Here is a 24726-nt window from a genome sequence, read left to right on the forward strand (position 1 = left end):
GCGCAGATTTGTTGGTACTCATGTTGTTTGTTGTTTTCTTCCTTGTTGGGTGTCTGTAAGGGGGAGGGGAGATTAGCCGCGACCATGGAGGGGTTCTTCCCATCGTGTCAGTCGGAGTCCATATTCGCAAAAACACTTCAATTTCGCTCCTCGGCCTCCTCCTCCTCTTCACGCCGAAGCAGCGACGAATCCATCTCTAATTTAACAAGGTCTGGCATGGATGTAGCCTAAAGGATGAGTGATATCATTCGTCAACTTTCATCCATTTCCAAGTTCACAGGCAGGGGAAGAGGGAGTCTGTTGTATGAGATTTCAACAGAGCAGACCTGAGGCTTTGAACAATAGGGAGAGAGTGAAGCTTATGGAGTCACTAATCAGGCCCTAATATCTCACTAATCATATGCTGATTTCTCACTAAACTGTCTTCAATTCACGTGGGAACTCTTTATTTGATTTAGGACAGGCTCATTTGACACGGTTGGGTCTTGAAACTTTCTACATAGATAAGTTTAGATAAAAAAAACTAAACAAAAAATTCAAAATTTTAATTTAAAAAATAAAGAAAAAAAACAAAAATGAGAGCATAAAATTTTAAGATAAGATTTTCTTTTATCTACCTTTTTTACTTTATTCAGTTCACATCCTTTTTCAGCTTGGACTATGTGCTGTTGTCAGATTAGTGAACAAACTATTTCAGCAACTTATTGTTAAATAAAATCAACCAAACAAAAGTCACAGCATGCCATACTCTTTGTTTGCTAGAATTGAAATCAAATATATATATATATATATATATATATATATATGTATATATATATTTAAAAGATTGGTTGTTTTCAAATGGGGAGTTTCGAAATCAATCTAAAGATCCTTGAAATAATCTAAAAACAAAAGTATCTCTCTTCGGGAAAAAAAAAAAAAAAAAAAAAAAAAAACACACACACACACACACACACACACAAAATGAGCTTTTGAAGGTTTGCTCTCTTTCTACACAACTACAATTAGAAAAATGTAAATAAAAAATGTAGCCTTGAAGGAGTGTTTTCATTAAACAAAAGGTGACCAAATTGGGGAACAAGCTAGTGATGTGGCATTTGTGCATGAAGATGTGGCAAGAATGAAGCATAGGATGGGGGACAAATGACCTTGTCTTGGTCTATACCCACAAAAATGAAGGCAAGCCTTGTCACTACAAAGTGTGATATATTCTATTCTATTCTATTGTATTATGTTCTACCATATCCATTCATATCATCCTCATCTTTGTGGTTCAATGTGCTCAAGGCCTAGGTTTGTGCCCTAACCATTCTTTTTTCTTTTCAAAGGCTCTAGCCACTCTCATGCACACTTTGAAGGTTCCATTACAAATAAATCAATAAGCATAATAAATTGAAGAAAAATTAATCAAAATCTACAACAATTTATAAATAAGCAAAAAAATAAAGCATGTGAGTAAAGAAGAAAAGGAAGAGGAAAAGAAAAGGAAGTAATAGCCTAAAAGATTTACATTCACAAAGGTTGTGTAAAAGGGTTTGTAGAAAGAAAGTTGAAAGTGAATTGTGGCATTTGGAGAAACCTATGGAAAGAGAATGTTTGCACAATGCATGTGATTCTTATGAGACTTGGGAAGGTTGTAATTTAATGTTAACATATGCTTGATAAATAACTTGTGACTATGTATTATTAGCATTCCATGTAGTCATTGTGAAACTTGTAATCCCTTTTACCATGTTGAGACATGTTGTTGTTGTTCAATGTGACAATTGTTTGTGTGTTAACCAAACCTTGGTTAAACTATGTTATCTGAAATGGTGTAGGTGCAATATATATATATATATATATATATATAATTAGTTAGTTAGTGTTAAGCTAGAAACTCAAGTCATACCATAAAATATTAAAAAATAAATATATGAAGTATCTGTGTGTCTCTATGTGTTTGATATTGGTTGCATTGCTCTGTACCAACTTAAGGTTGAGCTTCACCACATCATGTGGATTGCTTCCAGAGAAATTGACTTCACTTGCAAGGGGCCCAACACCATGACCCAAAGCACAGCACATCCTTTAATTAAAAAAAAAAAGACAAATTCTAAATAATAATAAGAACATCAAATTTTTAAGGAGAGAAAGGCAAAAAGGACAAAAGCAACAACAGCAACAACAACAACATTCTCCAGCCACTGCAGGCGTAGATCCCAAGGTAGCGGCAGAAAAAAAACTGTTAGGTGTTTGTTCAACGACTGGGAGAGAGAGAGAGAGAGAGAGAGAGCGAGTTAGAAAACAAACCTACTGTTAGGCGACAGTTTGGACTTGTTTTGCTACAGGTCGAACAGCAATGTTGGTGCTGATTGTAGAAAGTGAGATATTCGACATAGTGAACAATGTGAAGAAAATGGAGTCCTAAATGGAACGCTTTCCTCTTCATTTATATTCATTTACTGTTTGTGACGAGGAGTTGTGCCAAATTGTTACGTTGGGTGCTTTGCGTCGCTGATCCTCACTGTTGCTGCTGTTGTTGTTGTTGTTGTTGTGGGTTATTATGGTGACTTGGGTAGACTTGAGAAGAGGAATGAAGGGTCAAGCTTGACACAAGGAAAGTCCAGTTTGACCCACACACAGCAGTCGCAATGGAAACGAGAGTGAGGGAGAGTGAACAGTGGCCATGGCGTGGTGGACGAGGAAGCCAGCGAGCCAGCGAGAGAGGGGCCCATCGCGGGGGAGGGGCAAAAGCTTAGCAGTCTCGACGTGGAGTGAGAGGCTTTTTTGCGGCAGCCCAACAGTGACGGCTCTTACACAAGGGGAGGCCATGTGCGTGGTGCGAGGCACCGGAACAATGACGTAAATCTCAGCTTTTCCGCTGGTTGCATAGAATCATTGTTAACCCCCTAGGTTCACTCATTGCCTAGACCTGCGACGATACTCAAAGAAATCACCACGCATACACTTGAATACTCAACCAAACACACACACACACACTCACTCAAACACTCTCGCTCAATCACTCGCTCGCTCACTCACCACTCGCTTTCATCACCAATCCTTCCGCTCATGCCGATTTTGCTAGCAATGATACATGAAGAGGTTTAATCACACCGTTGCGCATACTCGTTCTTCAATTTTGATTTATAAATGAAATAAAATAAATGAAGCAGGGAAAGGTGAAGTTGAGAGGAAATACCGCGTGCTCGGTTAGAATAGAATAATAATAATTTGATCTGTTGCGGGGTTGCTGCTTTTTCCGACCTGGCGTCCACCCTGATGGGCAAAAGCCATGGAAAGAGAGAGGGAGGCTTGCCGGGGTCAAGTCTTGGGCGTTCGATTAGTCAAGCTTTGTCTGTCTCTGTAGTGGAAAAAGCCCATGAAGCCTTACTTACACCACGTCAAGGGAGGGGGGCCATCGCAAACGGGCGACTGCGGGGATGGCGGACGGGGTCGGGGTTCCTTGCTTTGCTTTGTTTTGTTTGCTTGCTTGCGTCGTCACAGAGGCCAAGGACGACGACCCGATCGCAGAGCCCTTTGTGGGTCACGGCGATTTCCGTCCGCCTTGCAACCCCTCACCACTCTAGCGGACTTACAACCCCCTTGGGATCTGCCTCTTCGTAGCTAGATTCCTCCTCGCCTGTAAGCGCCACTGTTGCTCTTATTCCTCAGCTAGCTACGTTGTTACTACTACCTGCTGTGAAATCCTTCACTGTGCGCGATGAGGATCAGCCTGCGCGAGCGTCGATGGTTGCAGAATGTCTTGCATCTTTTCTTATCTTTCTTCTTCTTTTTCGGGTTTTGTTTTGGTTTATATATTCTTTTGGTGTTTTCGGTGTTGGCTTGCCACTTCTTGCCGGTAGCTAAACACACAACTTGCGTGGCTGATGCTCTTTCAAGCTCACCTAGAGACTGGTCACCCACAGGTAGAAAGTCTGACTTGGTGTGGAGTGATGATCTTAACAACAGCATTTTTCAGGTTTACAGAAATTTGGTTCGCTTTTTGGTGTGTTCTGTGTAACGCAAAAGTGACCAATGTCAAAAGAGTGGTTTAAATATGCAAAAAAGACAATGTATGTGAAGTGGTGGTGGTGGTGGTGCAGTTCCTTTTCTTTCTGAATCTTTTCATGATGAAATCGTTGCTTGAAATGGAGTAGAACAACATGGAATATAACGAACTTTAAGCCTGTTCCGCAAACATGAGAAAGGCAGATTTTGTTCAAAGGTTGAATTTGTTTCTGTTAAGATTGAATTAATCCTGCTAATTGTGTTAACCATGCCTCGCTAAAATTGACCCCAAAATGGTGAAGGTGGTTGATCAAAATTTTGAATTATTCTGCTTTTGTAAAATCACTCAAACCCATGTGCACAAACCCGTTACAACATGTCGAGCTCGTTTTTTGAATATAAAAAAGAAAAAATACTTGTTATTTTCGCTCAAACTTTTACGCATCTTTATAAAAATAAAAAAGGCTTTTCGATTATCAATTTAATAAAAAAATTCTTGATATTCACATATTAAGAACATAGAAAGAAAGCTCATCCCAATCATTGAACATATTGTCAGTGGAAGGATGATAATTGTTCCTGATATCAGCAATAAGATAAAGCGGACACGTACAACTCATACATTTTTTTTATTTATTTTTTATTTTTATTGAGGACAGAACTCCCAAGCTTTCTATACAAGACAACAACAGCCACCTTCTTTCACTCGTTTGAGTGAGTTTTCACGACGCCATCACCACGCCGGCGTCATCCACTTGCAGAGCTCGGCGTCACCGATCCAAATCTGCACAGTTCAAAAACAACAAATATTCACACCCATTGAGAAGATCCTGTCCTCAGTGTGAGATCATCACAGCATTGAAACAAAATGAGCGCCGATGCTAGTCAACATTCTCATCAAAGGAAGTTGGAGCAATCTGCTTCGCTTGTCGACCCATAACGCCCGCAAATCAGCTCATTCTGTGCATAGAAACCTCGACTGCAACAGCCACGCCTCAGAAACGAATCCCTACGATTTCTTAAGGTTGTTCGATTACCCCCGAAGATACTAGGTGCTTGTCGTCTATGGCTGATGCACATCATTCTTTCTCCAGACTCGTGTTCCGACAACCCACATTCACGATTTCGTCATTCATAAGCTGCAACGGCATTGCGCACAACCTCATTTCAGTGGCGTGAATTTGTGCGTGGTGAGTTTTCATCCGTTTCAAGTCATGGCACGGCATACATTGTTGGCGGACAGTGGGAAATGAAAAGATAATGCAGCCTGTTTTTCAAGCTCGCAAGGGAGTCGAGAAACCCACGTTGAAAGAAATCGTCGCTGTAGCTGCCAATTGTCTCTAAACAAGAGCCTCAAATCCACGCTCCTTATATGGTCCCCGAGCTTCTTTCGCCGAAGCACCTCGGATGGGACAGACTGACGCCGAGCTTTCTCACAGGATTCCACCATGGTTTCTCCCAAGTATGTTCATTCTCCCGAGACTGCTTGGCAGCAGCAATGAAGTGAAAGTTCCCACCTAACACCGCATCGTAATGTTCAGCTAACGCTTCTGCCTCGATGATAACCCCGTTGGATCCTTAGCTCACAACATAGCGTTGTTCAGCAGTGGAGTTTCTGTAATACACCGTCTTCGGGTCCCTGCACGTGACCTACTGCTGTCGCAAGGCTCATTAAATATCCAACTCCTCTCGAATGAAGTTGTGTCCTTTTCAAAACCACGTGTTCACGAAACGCAATTTCATCACTTCTCTCTGTCTCTATCTCTTGAATTCATCTGCCTGCACACGTTCCGGATTGGGGGCTGACAATGTATCCGTGACTTCATCACCTCTTGGTCACGTCTACCGAGCAGAATACTGGTTTAAACTGAATTTGGAGTAATAGGATTCAAATCCACCACGATGCGGACACAAGGCAATCCGGTCATTGGCGAATAAACCCGAGGATTACGGTGAGGTTTGCAAATAGTACGATAAAACAAAGGGAGAACAGTTCGCCAACTATGGAACCCAAGCATGGCCCGTACGAGCTGATGAGAAAAATTGGACTCGCTGATCTCGTCGCAAGTGCGATCTACCTATCGGATGTCGATTCTTTTTCGTCGCCTCCCTGCTGAATTCCGCCTCTGCACTTGACGACGCTTTTGGACCATGCTTTTTGCAGGACTGATTCTTACTCGCTCCTTTTGCGATCTTCGAGCGGATCAGCTTTAACGCAGCCAATTAATGTCGTGGGCTTCGCTCATAAGGAGATTGCCTTTAGCCCCCCTTGACGAGCACATTTGTACAGCCCCTTTTGTGGCACACCACCATGTCTTGTCCCCGCAAAACCCACCGAAAAGCTTCACAGAAGTGGATGAATCCTCCATTCCCGTCGACCGTAAAGTGGCTGAACCACACACACAGAGATAATGGTGGCAATGTTTCTCATTCCGCTCGCGCGACCCATCAACCCGATTTCTCACCATTCCGGGCATCTCGTTACACTGCAATCCTGCGTCGATCGGCCGCCACCACCACCACTCCACACGGTGTTTTTTTTTCTTCTTCAAAATTCAAATCAACTTCGTGGACATTGCGTACGCCTCGTGTGCTCCGCCGCGAGTCAATTGAATTTGCATTCTCATTCTCATGTGTGTGTTTGTAATATTGCATTTGTATTATCGTTAAAACAATTGTATGAATTGTGGTAAAAAGTTGTTGGGAAATGAAATGAAATGTGTGTGTTTGTGTATGTGGATTTGAAGTATTGGTAAGATATTGAATGTTTGGTGGAATGGCAAAGTGGAGTTGATATTCATGTTATGAGACCAAGTTGAGGAGATTTATATAAAAATAGTTGGAAATTGAACTGGTTTCTATTGGCACGAAATGATTTTATGGTTTGAGTCCACTCATTGAATATTATTCCAGTATATGATTATTTATTTATTTATTTATTTATTCCTCTTTCAACATGAGTTACCGACCTGATAATGCTTACAATTAAGATTATTATTCACTTGAAAGAAAAAGAAAAACATTATCAGATCAATAGCTTAAGTTTCCAACTTAATCTTCCGCATAATATCAACTTTCAAAGGTTTAATTATATTCTGTTTATTTTATTTTATTTAATGTTTTGAGCTGTATGATAGTTGCAAATTTGATTTGAATGTTCAGGAAGGAAAAAAAATAATATATATATATATATATATATATACATGCACCAACAACCCAATTCACGGTTATGGTATTTCAATTGTTTTGAGATTGTTCTATGTAAAGATAAACACCCTCACAAGTCGATTATTTCCCAGACCTGCTCAGGTTCGGCCCAAGGCTGGGCAGAAGGTTCGGATCAGGTTCAGAACTAACTTCGGTCCCGGGCGTGACACAGGTTCGGCAGGAAGCAGGCAAGACAGGCCTCCTTCATGGGCTTCATCGATCAACTGCTTTGAGTTGCATTTGGGCTCGTGTTTGGAGGCGCGCTCGATCAATTGTGTTTTCCACAGAATTCGATTATGTGGTTACGTCCATTCTATGCGTTGATCCTGACAACAGTCTTGTGAAGAGTGGAAATCGCGACGACGGGAACTGTGTCATGGTGAGGTTTTCGTTGGTTGCGGCGGTTTTGGTGTTTCAGGTTGTCTTTGTTTCTTGGTCGCGCTAGTGGTTTTTAAAATGTGCGTAATGGAAACTGCGGGAGTTTGTTGAGCGATCTTCGTTACGTGCCACTTGTGGTTGAAATTGTGTATGTGATCATGAAGTTTCGGAGCATTCATTTTGTTTTGGTTTAGGCTGCGTGCCTTTTGTGACGCTCAATATTACCGGAATGGTTCATTGCGTTCGATATCACAAGTGGCGGAGATTAGATTTCAGAAAAAGAAAGCTCGCCGCCAGTGTGAATTTTCTTTAATTAAGGTTAGAGCCTTATTTATTATTCATTATTTTTATTATTTTTGTAGGTTATTATGAAGCTCGACGCTCTAGTAGTGTGTTTTTTAAGAGCCCTGGCGTGTTCAGTTTATGTGGAAATTTTCATATAATTAGAAACGAGTCCTGCCAGACACCCGACGTGGCCAAGCAGGCTTTGAACGCAGCAATAGGACTTGTTTCCGATCTTCAGGGTCGTGAAGTGCGTTCAACTGCATCATACTTAAATGAGAGGTCCGAACCAATTTACCGTCAATATATGGAAAATGCTCGTCACATTGCCATTGGTTACTCCAGCCGTTCATATCGCAGTCCCTTCTGCTGAGTTTGGAACTGGCAACCACAACTGCCCGAAAAGCTTACAAAGAAAAAAACTGTCCTCTCATAGTTTTGATACCCGTGGTTCTTTTGGAGAAATGGAAGGCTCTAAAGACTGCCGCAACTTTTACTCCTGTAATTGCGGAATGCATTCTCGTGGTAGATGCTCGAGTTCAACTGAAGTTGCATTGGATAATCTGCTCTACTCGTGATTTTCGCTGCTCAGATGAACACCTTTGATTAGGCTAAATAAGTTTTTTCTGAGAAAGGAGTTTAAAGAGGACATCGCACAGATTTATAGCTGCCGTAAGGGAAGTTCGTGGTCATGTCAAGCACATGATTGTTGATGACAAATTTTCAAGCAACTGCTTTGAAACTCGTTATTGGCAACTGTTACCAACTGGTGTGTAACGTCTTTTGAAGGTCGAGCAACGTGATCCCCTTTTCCCTCGTTGATGTACTTCCCCTGCCGAATGTACTACCTCTATACTGGCGCTTGCACCATACAAATGCCATCACCGTTCTGCACATTCCCCAGTCCGTGCCATCTCCCAGTGGCAGGATCTACCCAGGATACTCTAGAAATATTCTTGTTCTAACTCACTGCTTAACACGAATTCCTGGATGGTTTTGACGAGAAGGCACACATGGTATGTCGATAAACAAGCAGCGGGGCGATTAAGTGGACTTCAAGTTATCTTTACCTGCATATAGGTACGAGAAGGCACTTTATAAAATCCACACATCTATTGTGTATGATCCACCGCACTTTCCATTGTATCACTAGTTGGATCTTTTACAACATTTAGAATAGACTTCAAAAAGATCACATTCAGTGAAGAAATGCGGGAGACTCCCTACATTCATTACGGAGGTAGAAGGGTGTAGAGTGGCACATAGAATCAAAATGACTGGTGAAACAACCTCCCCAACATTCTCCAAATGAATGCAGAGATACACTATTCAATTCGTCCCACAAATTACGTCAATTGATTTAGTACACATGAGAAGTCTGGGACGAGTGTTAACATGAAGGGATACTTTCATGTGAAGGCATCGTCGGACACCTTGATGGTAAGTTCAAACGTAAATTGCTTACTTTTTGAATGACACTAGAAAGGTGAAGAGCAATACTAAATATTACATGCAATTTGTTTTAAGATACTAAAAAGCACGAAACTACTGTCTAGAGTGAACCAAATACTCAAAACTCAGGACATGAAGCAATCTGAATCGAGGACAAACCCAATAAAATACGCTGAGCTCAGTGTCCCGAACAGGACTCTAGGAAAGGTAAACAATTCTACTAGGCTGCACAAAGACACTGTTCAAAACATGCATTTTACACTAGTTTCTTGTTACAAAAACGCTAGAAAATTAGATCCAAGTTTCAATACAGGATGCAAAGAATTAGGTCTACCAACCGTGTTGCCATGTGTAAATGGGACGCAGATAAAGGAATCCGGCAGGGCTCGAAACAAAGAATGAGCTAGCATTGCATAAAACCCTTCCAATGCCCTTTCAAAGGTGTGCTCCACAAGACCCCCCACACCAACCCAACCTGCTTCTTGACCTGAAACCGAGTTCAGCAGCCACCAGAGCTCGGCTCTCTCAAATAAATGTCCGCAGGCACTAAGCACGGACCCACATCTACCTAGCGTTCAAAGACACGCCTAGTCGCTGGAAGTGCTGGCCTTGTCCGCGGAAGGCTTTTTCCCAGTGTATCGCTGCATTCAGTAACATCACCATGAGGAAATTTTGCATTAGTCACCTCCTGAAAAAGTGCGATCGAGTAGCATCAATGCATTGACCAACTGCCCATTTGGATGTTCGGTCGCTGTGCATAATGTGCCTCACATTGCACTACGATAACATAGCATATGTATCTAGGAGAGGGATGTACTACATCGCTGCACCCTCGAACAGCCTATGTTATCAGAATACACAAAAATATGGGAGATAAAAAAATGAAACAAAGACAATCATTGTCATAAAATAAAACTTTTGGAACCATCATGTACCCAGAAAGCTCACGTACAGGAGAGCCAGTGAAGTCATTGAGTAAATGCACTGTTTTCGTGAACAGGAAGGGTGAAGTACCTGTTTGCCTAATGAAAAAGGGACATATCTATACTTGATCATGTGTCGGATTTGGCGCTTCATGGTCAGGACGAAGAGAACGATCCAGTACAGCAACAATATTGGCCAAAACACAGGCACGTCGAATATGCTGAAAAACGTCAAGACGAATGCCACCACCAACGCCTTCGTAAATGCATACCTGCACGGGACCGAAGCGTCACTCCATCATGAAACATATCAAAATAAATCAGAGCCACCTATGGTATCGTTGGGAAGCATTGTGACTATTCTGATAGCAATATGGAGTCTACATGCTCGCAACATAAAAGCCCGTTATTGTTTTTACGGTGAAGGGAGTGATGATCATTCATCACTCAATGCTGCTGCCAAAGAGATACCGAAAATGACGATTATTCTGCCCGGTTCGTATGATAAGCAAATGAAAACGAGACTGCAAGATCTTGCGCATTCACCCGGTAATCTAAGCTAGAAGCGAATTTTAATGTCATTAAATTAACTAGAGCAACTTGACCACGTTTTTCATTAGAAAAACACCAAATTCAATAAAATTAAAATAAAATAAACGAAAGTTCACAGTGAACCTAAAATGGAGAGATCCAAGAAAATCCGACTCAAACTCTACCGACAACGGTGCTATATAACAACATGGCAAATGATGCACACTCTATAAACCCGGAATTCAGCATCAGCATAAAGTTCTTGCTACCACAACGGTACCGTGCTTCACAAGCTGATACACAGACGGAAAACGGTCGTGACTCAACCCCTAAACAGATCAAGACTACAATGACAACCAAGATGAAAAAGTCGCAGGAAATAAGAAGAAAGAGGAAGAAGAGGAAGAAGAGGAAGAAGAAGACGAAGAAACCTCAAGACAGAAAAGATCTCCAAACAAAATATCCCACATACCAGAATTTGAACTCCGGAAGCCTGCGAATAAATGGCTTGAACTCATCGCTGCCCTTCGTCGGTAAGGCAGGGCCCTCGCTCTCAGGGTCTACTTGAGGAGACAGAAAACCTATAAGCAGGTTCAGCAGGTAGATGCCGAGCCCGTACGTCACAATGTAGAAACCCATCACGTAGTAAGCACGAAGGCAGTAGATTGCAGCCATGAAAAGCGTGCCGACCCATCGCAGGCCCGCATGCGGCGTGGACTTGTCCAAGAAAAACTGAAACCGGCGCGCCATTTGGCTTTTCCATTTCATCGCGGGGTTGGACATAGCGCCTGACGCGTCGTCGCCATACACGCTGTCCATCCCTGCGACGGCCAAGTCCTAGCCCTCCCCTCAGCAACCAAGCCTCCTTTACACTCTTCACCAACACCACCACCGCTTTCCCTTGATCCAACCGATCAACACCTTCACTCCCTCCCAACCCCAAACCCTAGCGACTCTAATCTCGCCTCGACGCAGACAACTCCACACATCCTTCTTCTCTCTGAAGATTATGTCCAATCACGCTGTTATAAAACCAACATCTAACTATTCTTCGCGCGCGATAATCAGCAAAGACACAAATCGCGCAAAGGGTCTGTGAAGATTTCAGGAAGCGGTCTCATAGCATCATCGCCATGGCTAAAGAAGAGGGAGAGAAAAAAGAGCTGGTAGACTGGAAGCCAGCCCCTCGACACTCCATCGTTCGTCGGTTCCGACGAGTCTTCGTTGTTCTCCAATTTCTCGTTTGTCTCAATACGAGGTTGGTGGGGGGGGGGGAGACCTCCATGCGAAGTATCGGAGTCCAATCATAAGTTTAGACCTAACCTTCCGATGAATGTCTCTGTTCGTTGGTATTAACCCCGTCGAGCGTGCATCCGCTTTTTAAAGCAGGGGTTGTCATCACGGAACCTCCACCCAATGAAAAATCTGGAAATATGACCAGATCTTTTATTCACCTAAGTCACGAAATTGGTTTTTACAAGGCACCCATAAACCACATTAATATATATATATATATATTTTTTTATTTAGTTGATTATACAAGTATTCGTAGAGTGATTGGAATTGTTTGTCATTTATAACCTTTTCATTACACAATATGAACCAAGTTTGAAATGACATAGTAAGAATTAAGAAAAATATGAGATATTGGTGATTGGTTGTTCCACTTGCTCTTTATTCTCATCCATGTAGAAAGTCTATCCTTCAAGATCTGTTTTTATAATTTAGAATTTTAAAATTCTTTTGTTTCTTTTACTATGATTCTAATACACATTTATATGGCATCAAACTTCTTTTCATTCAAATTTTTAAAACCACTTAAGAAATTTTGTATTATAATTTGAAAGACTCTTTGTAGTTAGCATGTAATCCTTTGAATTTATTTTTTGAATCATATTATATTCTTTTATCTCACCTTTATGTTTTTAAATTTGTATAATCTCTTCATTTAGAAAACATATATTTTGGTAAAAAATTGTTAAATCATCAAGTAGATAAATATTTTTCCTTTGAAGTCACTATGACTAAAGATTATCTATAATTTCTTTTTATCTATGCATTTACAATATTACATATATATATATATATATATATATATATATAATTTCATGATATTTTTTTTAAAATTTAGATAGTACAAGTCTTGAATCATAAAATATTCAGAACATTTATTATTTTAAATAATTTTTCTTTTCTTTTCTTTTCTTTTTTAAAAATAAACATACTTTTTGGGCATATTTCAAAAAAATTATTTTAATTTTTCACAAAGTAGTAAAATTTGAGTTATTTAAATTTAACAATAAAAAATAGATGCTCTTAAAAATCACAAAGACAATGGTTTCTTATTATTGTGGTTTCTTTTTGTTTTGATTGTTTGATTATTATCAATATCATAGCTATGTATAGAAAAAAAATAGTAATAATTCCAGAATATAATGTATTCATAACTATATAGAAATAATAAATAAAAAAAAAATCAAATCAAAGCAATTCAAATTTGGAATGTTTAAAATTTTATTAATATTTTTTTAATAATAATCTTCTTAAAAATATTTTAAAAACAAAAATTATAAGTATATTCTTCTATCTAGTGTTGATATAAGAATTCATTCACTAGAATAAATCTAGCAAATAATCTACTTGATTGAATTGAACTTGTCAATCAAGTTGAAACAACTAGTTTAATTAAGACTATTATTTAATAGAACAGACTTCAACACAAGATAATAAAAGTAAGGAATATGATAATGACAATTGCTTGAAAAGCAAACACAATTTATAAGCATTGAGACAAAAATCTAAGTTGGTCCTTGTGAGCTCTCATTTATGCTCCAAATTTTCATTTTTTAATTTTTATTCTTATTTTATGATAATTGAGCATGTAGATTAGGATTTATATAAGTGAAATCTGGTTTTATTAAATTTTTAGGGTTGTAACCTTTGATGGTTTAAATCCTAGCCTGATTCCTTGAGTTAAGTTAATTAAGACCAAAATGTTAAGGATTAGAAAATTAGAATAGTAATTTGGATAATTTTAATAATTTAAAGGTTATTAGTCATTGCTATAAGAGTTGATTGTGAGCCTATGAGTTCACCTACAATCATCTCATATGATTTACAGTGAATTAGAATTAAAACTTTCTAAAAGATTTAGTGAAGTTTAGTAATGACAATTTTGAAGCTTCTTCTTTTACTTCAACAAATCCAAACAGCAAAGTAATTCTTTTCAATTAATTAAGGCTTTCAAATGTGATGACAGCATTGGATTCACCTCACGGCATGAAGAAAACAAGATCAACACCATCTCCTCCAACATATAAGTAGAGCACTAAAATTTCCATTTTTGAAGGGTTTTACAATAATTGCTAAAATCTCTAGAAGTAAAAACTTTCATAAAAATTGCAAATAAACATAGATGGAGGCATGTGAGCAGTCAATCTTAGCATAAAAAGGTATTTTAAACACAATGGTAAAAGGTATTTACTATTTTTTTATATTTTATATTTTTTTTATCACTTACAATAGCCATCAGCCTTTGTAACGAAATTAGCTTTTGAGTGAATGAAGGCTGTAGATCTAGATTAGGGATCTTAATAATCAAGGGTGGAGATTCAGCCACCTTTCTACAAACCTCCATTCAATTGTATAAGAGAAGCTTGGTTTTCCAAGCCCTCGCTCTCTCCTCTTTTGGTGAAGGGCAGAGCCATGCCAAAATTTGGCCAAAAATCCTAATCTTAATTTCATTTAGATTGTTAAATCTCATTGTGAACTTGTAGGTGGGTTTGTATGGATTTTTAGTTGTAAATGATAATCACTGGATTTTAAAACATGCTTCATTGTGGTAGATAGCTCCTTTAGCCTCTTAAGCACTCCAAAGGTTTTAAGAGACTTGGATTTCCCCTAATCAATGAATTAGTGAATCAGTTTTTTTTTTTTTTTTTTTTTTTTTTAATTTTTTAATGAGGTATTCCTTGTAATTTTATCTTTTATTATTAGCTTTCCAACATAGTAAGGGTTGCTCAATTTGGAGTTGAATTGAATTTTTGATAAAATTTTGACTGCAAAGGAGTTGACTGCCTTTTTAGTTTGGATTAATTGAGTTTGGAAAGGCATTTTTCAGTGCCTTATAATTGGATTCAATTGAAATTTTGGAAGCATTGAGCTTTGTAAGATAAGCTTTGCAAGGCACAAGTTTCATTAAATTTGAAGACGATTTGGATTTTTAGCGAATCTCTAAGTGAAGGGGGTTGGTCACCATGATAGTTTGGATCACTCAACTTCAAAGGAACAATTCTCACTATTGAATTACTAGATTGCAATAAGATTAATTAATTTTTAATTTAAACTTTAATTTTTAATTCAAAATTTTAAGTTTAATTTTAAACTTTAAATTTTAACTTTAACTTTAACTTTAAATTTTGAATTTAATTTTCAAATTTAACTTTTAAATTTAACTTTTAACTTTTAAATTTAATTTAAACTTAAGTTTTTATTTTTATTATGATTTAATAGTAATAATTTAATTAATTATCTTTTTTTTTTATCATTTTTGCATATTGAATTTTATTTAATATTTTAATTTAATATTGTTAACCATTGCTTGGAAGGCATTAATTTTAATTGAACTACAAACACCTGCATTTAAATTAACTTAACAATTTCATAATTGGAAGTTCTTCCCTTCTACCTCTCGAACTTGTTGTGTAGTACTAATTCCATAGAATAGTGGATTTTAGGCTCACAATGCTTAATCAAATTTGGATCAAGTATTTTATTATTAGAAAATATAGAAAAAATTTTGTTAATCAAATTTGAGATAAAAAAACAAAAAAAATCAACTATAGATGTTATAAAATTTGTGGAGTAGCAAAGTGTTTACTAAACAAATGTGTATAGTATTAAAAGTGTTTAATGTTTAGAGTATTATAGTAGAATTCTTAATAGATGAGACTTAGTAGCTAGAGTAGTAGGTGGAAAATAATCAAAAGAGATATGGAGAAATAGCCATCGTTTGAAGTACAACAAAGAAGATAATAGAAATTAAATTGCACAAGATTAATCTTTTCAACATATTAGAGAATATGTAGAAGGTAGAATTACAATATAATCTAAATGCACTAAGATGCAAGTACTTTTATTGGTTGTTATGGTGGTTCTAAGACAAGGCAACAATTCAAAAATTATTAAACAAATTTGTCTTGGGATGTATAGAGAAAATGATTTGTAATAAAACAAATGAGAAGGATCTTCTATTAATAATGTAAACCTATTACTTGAACAATGAAAGAAGCAATTAATCTTTTAAACAAGAGAAGCTAATATATGAAATAGTAGTTGTATATTAATCTAATTTGTATAACTATTAAAAAAAATGATATTATTTCAGTAGTACATGTGATCCAAGATACCAAAGAATTATTTATTTCTTAATGCCAAACTTTCATCTTGATTATTTTTAAAAAATTAAGAAGATATGAGCGATTATCTTAGCTTAAATAGTCATGGATACTTATGTCCAAAATTGGACTAAGTTATTCTTAGATACTATCTAATAATTGGCTATTATAATGAACAAGAATTTATTTTTTTCTATATCATTCTTTTTAAATTGTATATATTGAGCACATAGATTGCTCACCTCTAAAGACAATGAAAAGTGGTCTAACAATAGATATCATGTCAACTCTAAGTAATTAACTTAAAAGATAAAAAGATAAAGATTTGTTATTGGATGAAAATGAAAATGAAGTTTGAGTAGAAGAACTAAGTGTGGTCAAAGATTTTGCATATTTATTGGAACAAAGACAAATAGAGACTACTTCATTAATTAAGATCCAAAAAAAAAAAAAAAAAAAAAAAAAAAAGAAAAAAAAAAAGAAAAAGAAAAAAAACAAAAACAACCTTAACTATCTTTAGTTACAATGGTGCTAATAAAATTATTTTATTAGAATCAAATTATAAGATAATAAGAACCAACTTCAATTAATTAAATGATCAAGTCAGTGGCCAACTTTGTAATAAGAATAACAATCATATAAAAAATATTAGTCAAGAACATAATATATGACATTCTTTTAACTTCAAAAAAAAAGGTAATTGAAGATAAGAAAGAATTAAGTTGCCTTTTAAAGGTGTTGCTTTTTAATCAAGAAGGTAATTATTTCTACAAGGCGATAAAAAAAACCATTAAAGTAGAAATTAAAAATAAAGTTAAGGTACCAATTTCTACTATGGATGCTAATGATAACATTATCTTTTTAAAAATATTATTAATGTCAAAGTTATAGTTGAATAACATGTAAAGAATGAGAGGTCTCATTCTTATAAAATCTACTACTATCAAATAGTTAAATAACATATATGGAAGCAAAAAAGAGGCTTTCTTCACTTTTATCAATATTTTTCTTGTTCTTAGTCTTATTTTGTTTTAATAGTAAGTTAATAACTTCACTTCTTTTATTATATTTTGAAGGTTTTGAATTATGTATATTTAAATTAATATATATATATATTTTTCATATTGATTCTATTTTTTAAAAAAATGAACTATTATTCTTTATGAAGTTTTCATTTGATATTCAAAGTTGTAGATTATCTTCTTCTAATTAGACTTGTAGATTTATTAAAGTCATATGTTATAAATATAGGAAGAAAAATTATGCATGCTAAACTTGATAGAAGTAAAAATATATTTGCAACTATTCCAAATTTTTATAAGTTCATTAACACTTTTAAGGTAGAAATATCATATATTATCAAAATCAATTATAGATGTTCTATTTTTGTATCTATAGAAATAGTTAATAATAAAATTCAATGTCTATACTAAGAAGTTTTTTCAGCTAAGAAAAGTAAGAAGATCAATCTTATAATTGAATTTAAGAGGTCTTATTATTGCAAATAGAATGGAGGCAAAAATTAGTATACTAAAGAAGTTTTATAGAACAAGATCAAAATTCTAAAGATTTCTACAATAAGTTAAGTTTTATCTAAGGCTGCATCATTTTCAATATTTTGATGGATTTACTCAAGTTGAATTCATATATTCACTTCTATCTAGAGGAATCCATTCTTAGTTTGTTTCTTTAATGTAAAAAGATTTATAACTCCTCTATAATCTAAATTCATTTTTTAAAGTGTTTTCAATCGCATTTGGAAAAAGAGATTGAAAAAAAGATGCAATAACCAAACATTTGTCTTTATAACAAAGATCACATTTAGTTACTATATATGCTATTAAATTTAAAATCTTACTTATATTATAGATTGGAATTATAAAGCATTTATCAATCAACTTTAATATGGATTAAAAGATAATGTCAAAGATTAATTATTGAAATTTCTAAAAGTAGATTCATTAAAAAAAAATATTATTTAAGCTATTACATATAATAAATAACTTTTTGAAAGATGCTAAAAACAAAGATTTGATTAGATAGAAATAAGTCAATTCATGATAATAACTTTTAAGTTTTTAGAAATTTAATTATTAAGGCTAGAATCTATGTAAATTAATATAATGCATTTTAAATCTTTCATTCATCAAAAAAGACTTGAAATTATTTAAAAAAATTGTGCTCATATTGTAGAAAATCTAAATACACAATGTAATCATAAAATAAGGAATATGGTTACTAAAGAAGAAAGTGTCTCAAAAAACAAATTTATCTAGCTTTAATAAGAATCATGTGGTTAAAATCTTGTATAATATTTAATAAAGGCCTTATTTTTTCTTTAGATCCTTTATCCTATCTTACAATAGATGTTTGTTCAGGACTTAAAAATTACAAAGTCTTTTCCTTTTTAGATTTCAAAGCCTCAATTTGTTTTTATAAATGAAGATTTTGTAAAAAAATAAAAATATTTTTAATAAAAAAACCAAGCTTCTACATATAGAAGTTATAGATGATTTTTTGTTATCTTCTACAAATATTATCCATGTAACTATTCTTTTAAATTTAGAAATTAGTAGATATAATGTTATAGACACATATTTATTCTAATGATTGCTTAGATAATATGAATAGGTAGAAATAGACAAAAATAAGTAAATTTAATAATATCTTATAGACTAACTTTTTAAAAGCTTCATAGATGAAATTTCATCTTCATACGTGTTTATAGATAATTAATAGATAGAAAATTTGGCCAACAAGTTAGTCTTGTGTTTTACGTGTTGATAGCTTGTAGTACAAATTAACCATGTAGTGCATATATATGAAACGTTTTTTACAAGTTAGACATGTATAATATAAGTTGGACATGTATTGGAGGTCTTGTAGAACATTGCTACAAATCTTCTTGTTAGATAATATATATAGAAGCAAGAGTTAATTGAATTAAGAAACATCTTATTTATTTATTTATTTATTTACATTCATCAAGTTCTTGTCTTTTACATATAATAGCTTAATAATATGCAATATTATTAAATCTTCATCCAATCAAATTATTTTAAGGTTATTGTGGCTAAAAAAAATATAAACTTCAAATAGACTGGATTTCTAATAATCTTATTTTTTTCAATAGCATAACTTAGACTTTTCCTATTGACATAAAAAGTCATAAGTTTAGTGCAACCAAATCCTTATTGATAGGTATAAGAGCTAATATTCATGTTGTAAAAAATATTCATTTTTTGTTATTTATGCTATACTTATTTTTTATAGAAAAAAAAGATTTCAAGTAACATTCAAAGCCAATCTTAAGATTATCAAGATGTTTTTAAGAACAAAAATACAAATATATTTCTAAAGCATTGTCAATATGATTATCTAATTTATCTTTAAGAAAAAACTTAACTATTATTTTTCCAATTTATAGCTTGTCACAAAATGAATTGGTTGTATTTATAAGATACATTAACAAAAACATAAATGAGAGCTTTATATGCTATTTAAAATTTTTAATAGAGATTCTTATCTTATTTATAAAGAAAAAAGATGGATCACTACAGATGTGTGTTGATTATCAAGGACTCAAGAAGATCAATATTAAAAATAAGTATTATCCATTTTTGATATTAAGACTTTTTAATCAATTAAATCAAGCAAAGATCTATAAAAAATAAATCTACAAGGAATATAGAACTTGATATGTATTAAATAATGAGATAAATTGAAGGTAATATTTTGAACTAAATATGCACATTTCAAATATAATATCATGCCTTTTAGACTCACAAATTTACTAGATATTTTTCAACATCTAATAAATGATAATTTTTGAGAGTTTTTAGATGATTTTATTGTTTGTTATTAAAATAATATTTTAATCAACTCTAAAAACATAGAAGAGTATAAAATTCATGTTTATTGTGAATTAATAAAAAATTAGGAATAAAAAATTATATATCAAGATATAAAATTATATATTATACAAAATACAAATTGATTTCTTTAAGTTACATCATTTCAAATTTTGGCCTTATGATGGATCTTTAGGAAGTTCAAATTATTATGGATTGAAAGATTTCAAAAATAAGAAGAGTTATTGTAAAGATAAATTTCACCCCTAAATCTAAATTATAACATAGCCTCAATTAAAAATTGCTTGTAATTGGTGGTATAAAATAAAAGAAGCAAATAGCAATAACAAAAGAAGAAAAAACATGAAACAAATGAAATAAACAAAATCAAGGAATTAGACAATCAAAAACTTGGTTATAAGCTATTTATTGAGTTTTCATTCAATAAAAAGTAAAAATAAAAATCTAGTTTTAGATATATAATTTTTTAAAATCTTTTCAATAGTATAAAAAAACATATAAATTCAAGTTATTATGAATAAATTATAAAGGTTTAAAAATAATAAGTAAATAAATAAAAAGTTAAGTAAAAATACTTTATCTCAAGGATAATTTATATATAGATCAAGGATTTGAGCCTCATCAAGATTCATATGTAATATATATGGATGTTTAAGAGAGGCCACGAGGCCTTAGTTATATCCTCTTAACTACCTTCAAGATGCTACAACCCATATGGAATTTGTGCACCTTCTTTCTTACAAGGATTACACTAGCTGCTCGTCCTCCTATTTTTTATTAGTAGATCCAACATTTTTACATTTTTGACTTTACCATGGTCTTAAAAAAAACCAAATTAACCTAGGAACCTTGCTTGACCTTCAAATCTTGCTCCATTTCTTCATAATGGCTCCCAAAGTAATAAAATTTATTTTTATTAAAGTCTTAAAAATTATTATAAAATTTCTAAATAAATTTTAAATAAATTTTAAAAAATTCTATAATAATTTATAATATTAATATTGATTTAATTCTATAAATTCATATCTTGATAGATTTTTATATTTCTAAAATTAATTTAAATCTACTATAAATCCTAATTTTTATATAAATAAATAAAAATATATAAGATTATTTTTTATGCTTCTTTTAACTACTAACTAATATTTATATTTTTTTATAAGTAAAAAATATAGATAAAAGACCAATATAAATATCAATTTCAATAAATAATTCTTAATATTCAATAATAAATAAAAATACTAAACCAACTAAGATAATTACCTCAAACTTATTATGACTTCATTTTTATAACTAATATACTATTTTTTTTTTTTTTTAAAGATTTTTATACTATGTACTATATATTGTTATTTTAATCACTCTAAATATATCTTTTTGTCTTAAAACAACTAGAGAGTCAATTTTATGACTCACAAATATATAATATTTTTTAAAATTTTTCAATTACTATCAAGTCTTTATTAAGAATTTTTATCAAGTTTTAACTTTTTATATATATTTGAATATTTTATAATTATAGATTCATTCCAAAAATAAATCCTTTACTTAGAAAAAACATCTATTTTAATAATTTTTTATATAAATTATAAGAATTTGATTAATTTATATTAATATATATTTTGAATTATTAGAAAGTTTGTTGGAGCATGTTTTTTTCAAGATTTGTATTCATTATCACTTCTTGGCCAAAAAAATAATAAGATTTGTTAGATTTAGTTTTTAGATATTCTTTTCTTGATCCAAAAGAAAAAAACTATAGCTTTTTATTAATAAAAATTAAAGCTGAAACAAATTTATGATTAAAAAATGAAATTAATATCAATTATTGATTCAATCTTTTTTAAAGAATTTTAATCAAGTATATTCTTATTTTTTCTTATTTATAGTATTAAAAATAAATCATAGTATATAATAATTTATATTATATTTTTTAAAGATTAAAAATTCTTTGTCATGAATCTTATGGACTTTTCAACTATAATCTATATCCAAAAAATTATAATCATATATTTCTTTAGATTTTATTAATGATCTTTTAACTTCAAATGCTTATGATTCTATATGTATGATAGTAGATTGATCTATTAAAATGATATATTTTATATCATGTATGAAAATTATTAAAAGTAAAGAAAAATCTAAATATTTTTTTAATAATATCTATTTCTATTATAGACTATTAAGAGATATTATATCAAATAGAAAGATTCAATCTATATCTACGTTTTAGGAAATCTAAGCACATTATTTAATATCATGCAACACAACTACAAAATAAAGAGCATAATTATTAAAAAAGATAATTTGTTAAAAAACCAATTTTTTGAGTAACAATAAAGACCATGCATTTAAAATCTTGTATAATATCTAGTAAAGATCCTATCTTTTTTTCAAATATTTTATCTTATTTTATAGTAGATAAGTATTTAAGAATAAAAAATTAAAAAGTCTTAGCCTTATTAAATTCAAGAGCCTTATTCTATGTAATAAACAAAGACTTTTTCAAAAAAGAAGAAATATCATTACTTAAAAAAACCAAATTCATATATATATATATAGAACTAATGGATAGTCATTTTTTGTCTTTTGGAGATATCATCTATAAAACTATTTTTTTTGATGCAGCAAATATTGATTATAATAGCTTAATAATATTCAATATATTTAAATTTCTTTTTAAATTAATTATTTTAAGATTATTGTGGCTAAAAAAATATAATCTCTAAATAGATTGGATTTCTTATAACCTTGATTTTTTTATAGTCTAACTAAGAATTTTGTTAGTTAAATACAAATCCATAAGTTCAATACATTCAAACTCTTATTAGTAGGTTTAAGAGCTTTTATACGTGGTATAAAAAAAAAGATAACTTTTGTTATACATGCCATACATATTTTTATTAAGAAAACAAGTACTTAGAAGACACAACACTTAGCATCAGCAAGGTTGCATACAAAGAGAGTATGAAGTAAGATATCTCTCACTTCCAACACCCATTACTTACAGGTAGTAGTTGCTGCCCTAAAAGACAATGTCCACTCTTTGACTTTTACACACATGGCCCTAGGATCCTTTTGGCATCTCACGAGTCCCAAGAGTATCCTATGTCCAATATTAATTACTCTTATGTCTTACACATGCTCTTAGGATCCTTTGGCATGTCACGAACTATGAGGGTATCCTATGACACACACTAATGACTCATACTTAGTCTTCGGATATTCCCTTGTTAATACTTTATCCTTTTGACTTTGACTCTTGGTCCATAACTTTGTCCTATATCCATTGGATGCCCTTACCATATACCAAGAGTCAAACCTTTGACCACTAACAACTTATCTAAGGTAATATCCTATACAAGATAATATTTTCTACTTTTATTTTAACACTCCCATTTTCCTATTGGTCAAATGCCTTTTAAGCCTAATGCCTTTGTTAACATGTGGTGTCTATCCTTTACTAATGCCTTTGTCAACAAATCAGCAAGTATGTCCTTTGTTGCACAATACTTCATATCAATCACTCTCATTTCAATCTTCTCTCTTATAAAGTGATGTTGAATGTCAATGTGCTTGGTTCTTGAATGATGCTTTGGATTCTTTGTAAATGCAAGATATCTTAGATTGTCACACTTCATTGGAGTTGCTTCCATTTGCACATCTCCAATGTCCTCTAAAAGTTGTCTTAACCATATTGCCTCCATTCCACCATGGCTTGCTACCATATACTCCGCTTCTATTGTTGACCTTGCAATTGTTGGTTGTCTCTTGCAATTCCATGAAATTGCTCCCACTCCAACAAAGAATACATATCCCGTTGTTGACCTTCTATCATTTGCATCTCCAGTCCAATCCGCATCACAATAACCATGTAAACTAATGTTATCACTTCCAAGGCATAATTTGAAGTTCAAAGTGCCTTTTAAGTACTTCATGATTCTTTTGATGGTTGTCCAATGGATTGGTCCAGCCTTTGACATGTGTTGACTCACAAAACTCACTACATATGCAAGATCCACCCTTGTGCCAACCATTGCATACATAAGTGAGGCTACTGTTGTCTTGTATGGAACACCTTGCATTTGACCTTCAACTTCAGCAAACTCTTCATCCGTGAGCTTCATCAACTTCAAGTTTGCCTCCAATGGTGTTCTAATAGGCTTACACTCCTCCATATTGAATCGTTTTAATACTTCTTCAATGTACTTGCTTTGGATCATTGTAATGGTCTTCTTAGCACGATCTCTTACAAACTCCACTCCTAAACAATAGTGAAGCTCTCCCAAATCACTCATTTCATACTCCTTTTCTAACTTTGCCTTCAACCAATCCATCATCTTAAATATATTGGTTAAGATGATCAAATCATTAACATAGAAGATGACAATCAATATGAACTCATTTGATTGCATCACATATAAGGAATGATCAACATCACTCCTTACAAATCCTTCACTCACAAAGAATGTATCAATGCGTTGGTACCATGCCCTTGGTGATTGCTTTAGTTCATACAAGGATTTCTTCAACTTATAAATAAGGTGTTATTTGCCTTCTTCAACAAATCCTTAAGGTTGATCCATGTAGATGTCTTCTTTCAAAGTTCCATTTAAGAAAGCCATTTTCACATCCATTTGATGCATCTCCAAATCCATTGCTGCCCCAATTGCCACAATGGTTCTAATAGTG

General features: G+C 33.2%; 1 protein-coding gene and 2 long non-coding RNA genes across 4 annotated transcripts; 1 reads left to right on the forward strand and 2 right to left on the reverse strand.

Moving 5' to 3' along the window:
* Positions 1 to 3082: 3082 nt before the first annotated feature.
* Positions 3083 to 7146, reverse strand: LOC149986594 (uncharacterized). 2 transcript variants are annotated; one of them, XR_016499951.1, is made up of 3 exons: positions 5298 to 7142; positions 5031 to 5132; positions 3083 to 4777 (listed from the first exon to the last, which is right to left on the reverse strand). It is a non-coding gene; the product is annotated as an uncharacterized LOC149986594 (long non-coding RNA). The 2 variants fall into 2 exon arrangements; XR_016499950.1 differs by lacking the exon at positions 5031 to 5132 and having other exon boundaries at positions 5298 to 7146.
* A 214-nt stretch (positions 7147 to 7360) lies between these two features.
* On the forward strand, positions 7361 to 9956 carry LOC149986595 (uncharacterized). Its single transcript, XR_016499952.1, has 2 exons — positions 7361 to 7579; positions 7941 to 9956. It is a non-coding gene; the product is annotated as an uncharacterized LOC149986595 (long non-coding RNA).
* LOC112275365 (protein RER1A) lies at positions 9302 to 11893 on the reverse strand. Its single transcript, XM_024505689.3, has 3 exons — positions 11239 to 11893; positions 10327 to 10507; positions 9302 to 9953 (listed from the first exon to the last, which is right to left on the reverse strand). The coding sequence occupies exons 1-3, from the start codon at positions 11583 to 11585 to the stop codon at positions 9900 to 9902; spliced, it is 582 nt and encodes a 193-aa protein (XP_024361457.1). The 5' UTR covers positions 11586 to 11893; the 3' UTR covers positions 9302 to 9899.
* Positions 11894 to 24726: the final 12833 nt, after the last annotated feature.

The sequence above is a fragment of the Physcomitrium patens genome, chromosome 22, assembly GCF_059467195.1.
Source record: "Physcomitrium patens ecotype Gransden chromosome 22, ASM5946719v1, whole genome shotgun sequence".
NCBI classification, from domain to species: Eukaryota; Viridiplantae; Streptophyta; class Bryopsida; order Funariales; family Funariaceae; genus Physcomitrium; species Physcomitrium patens.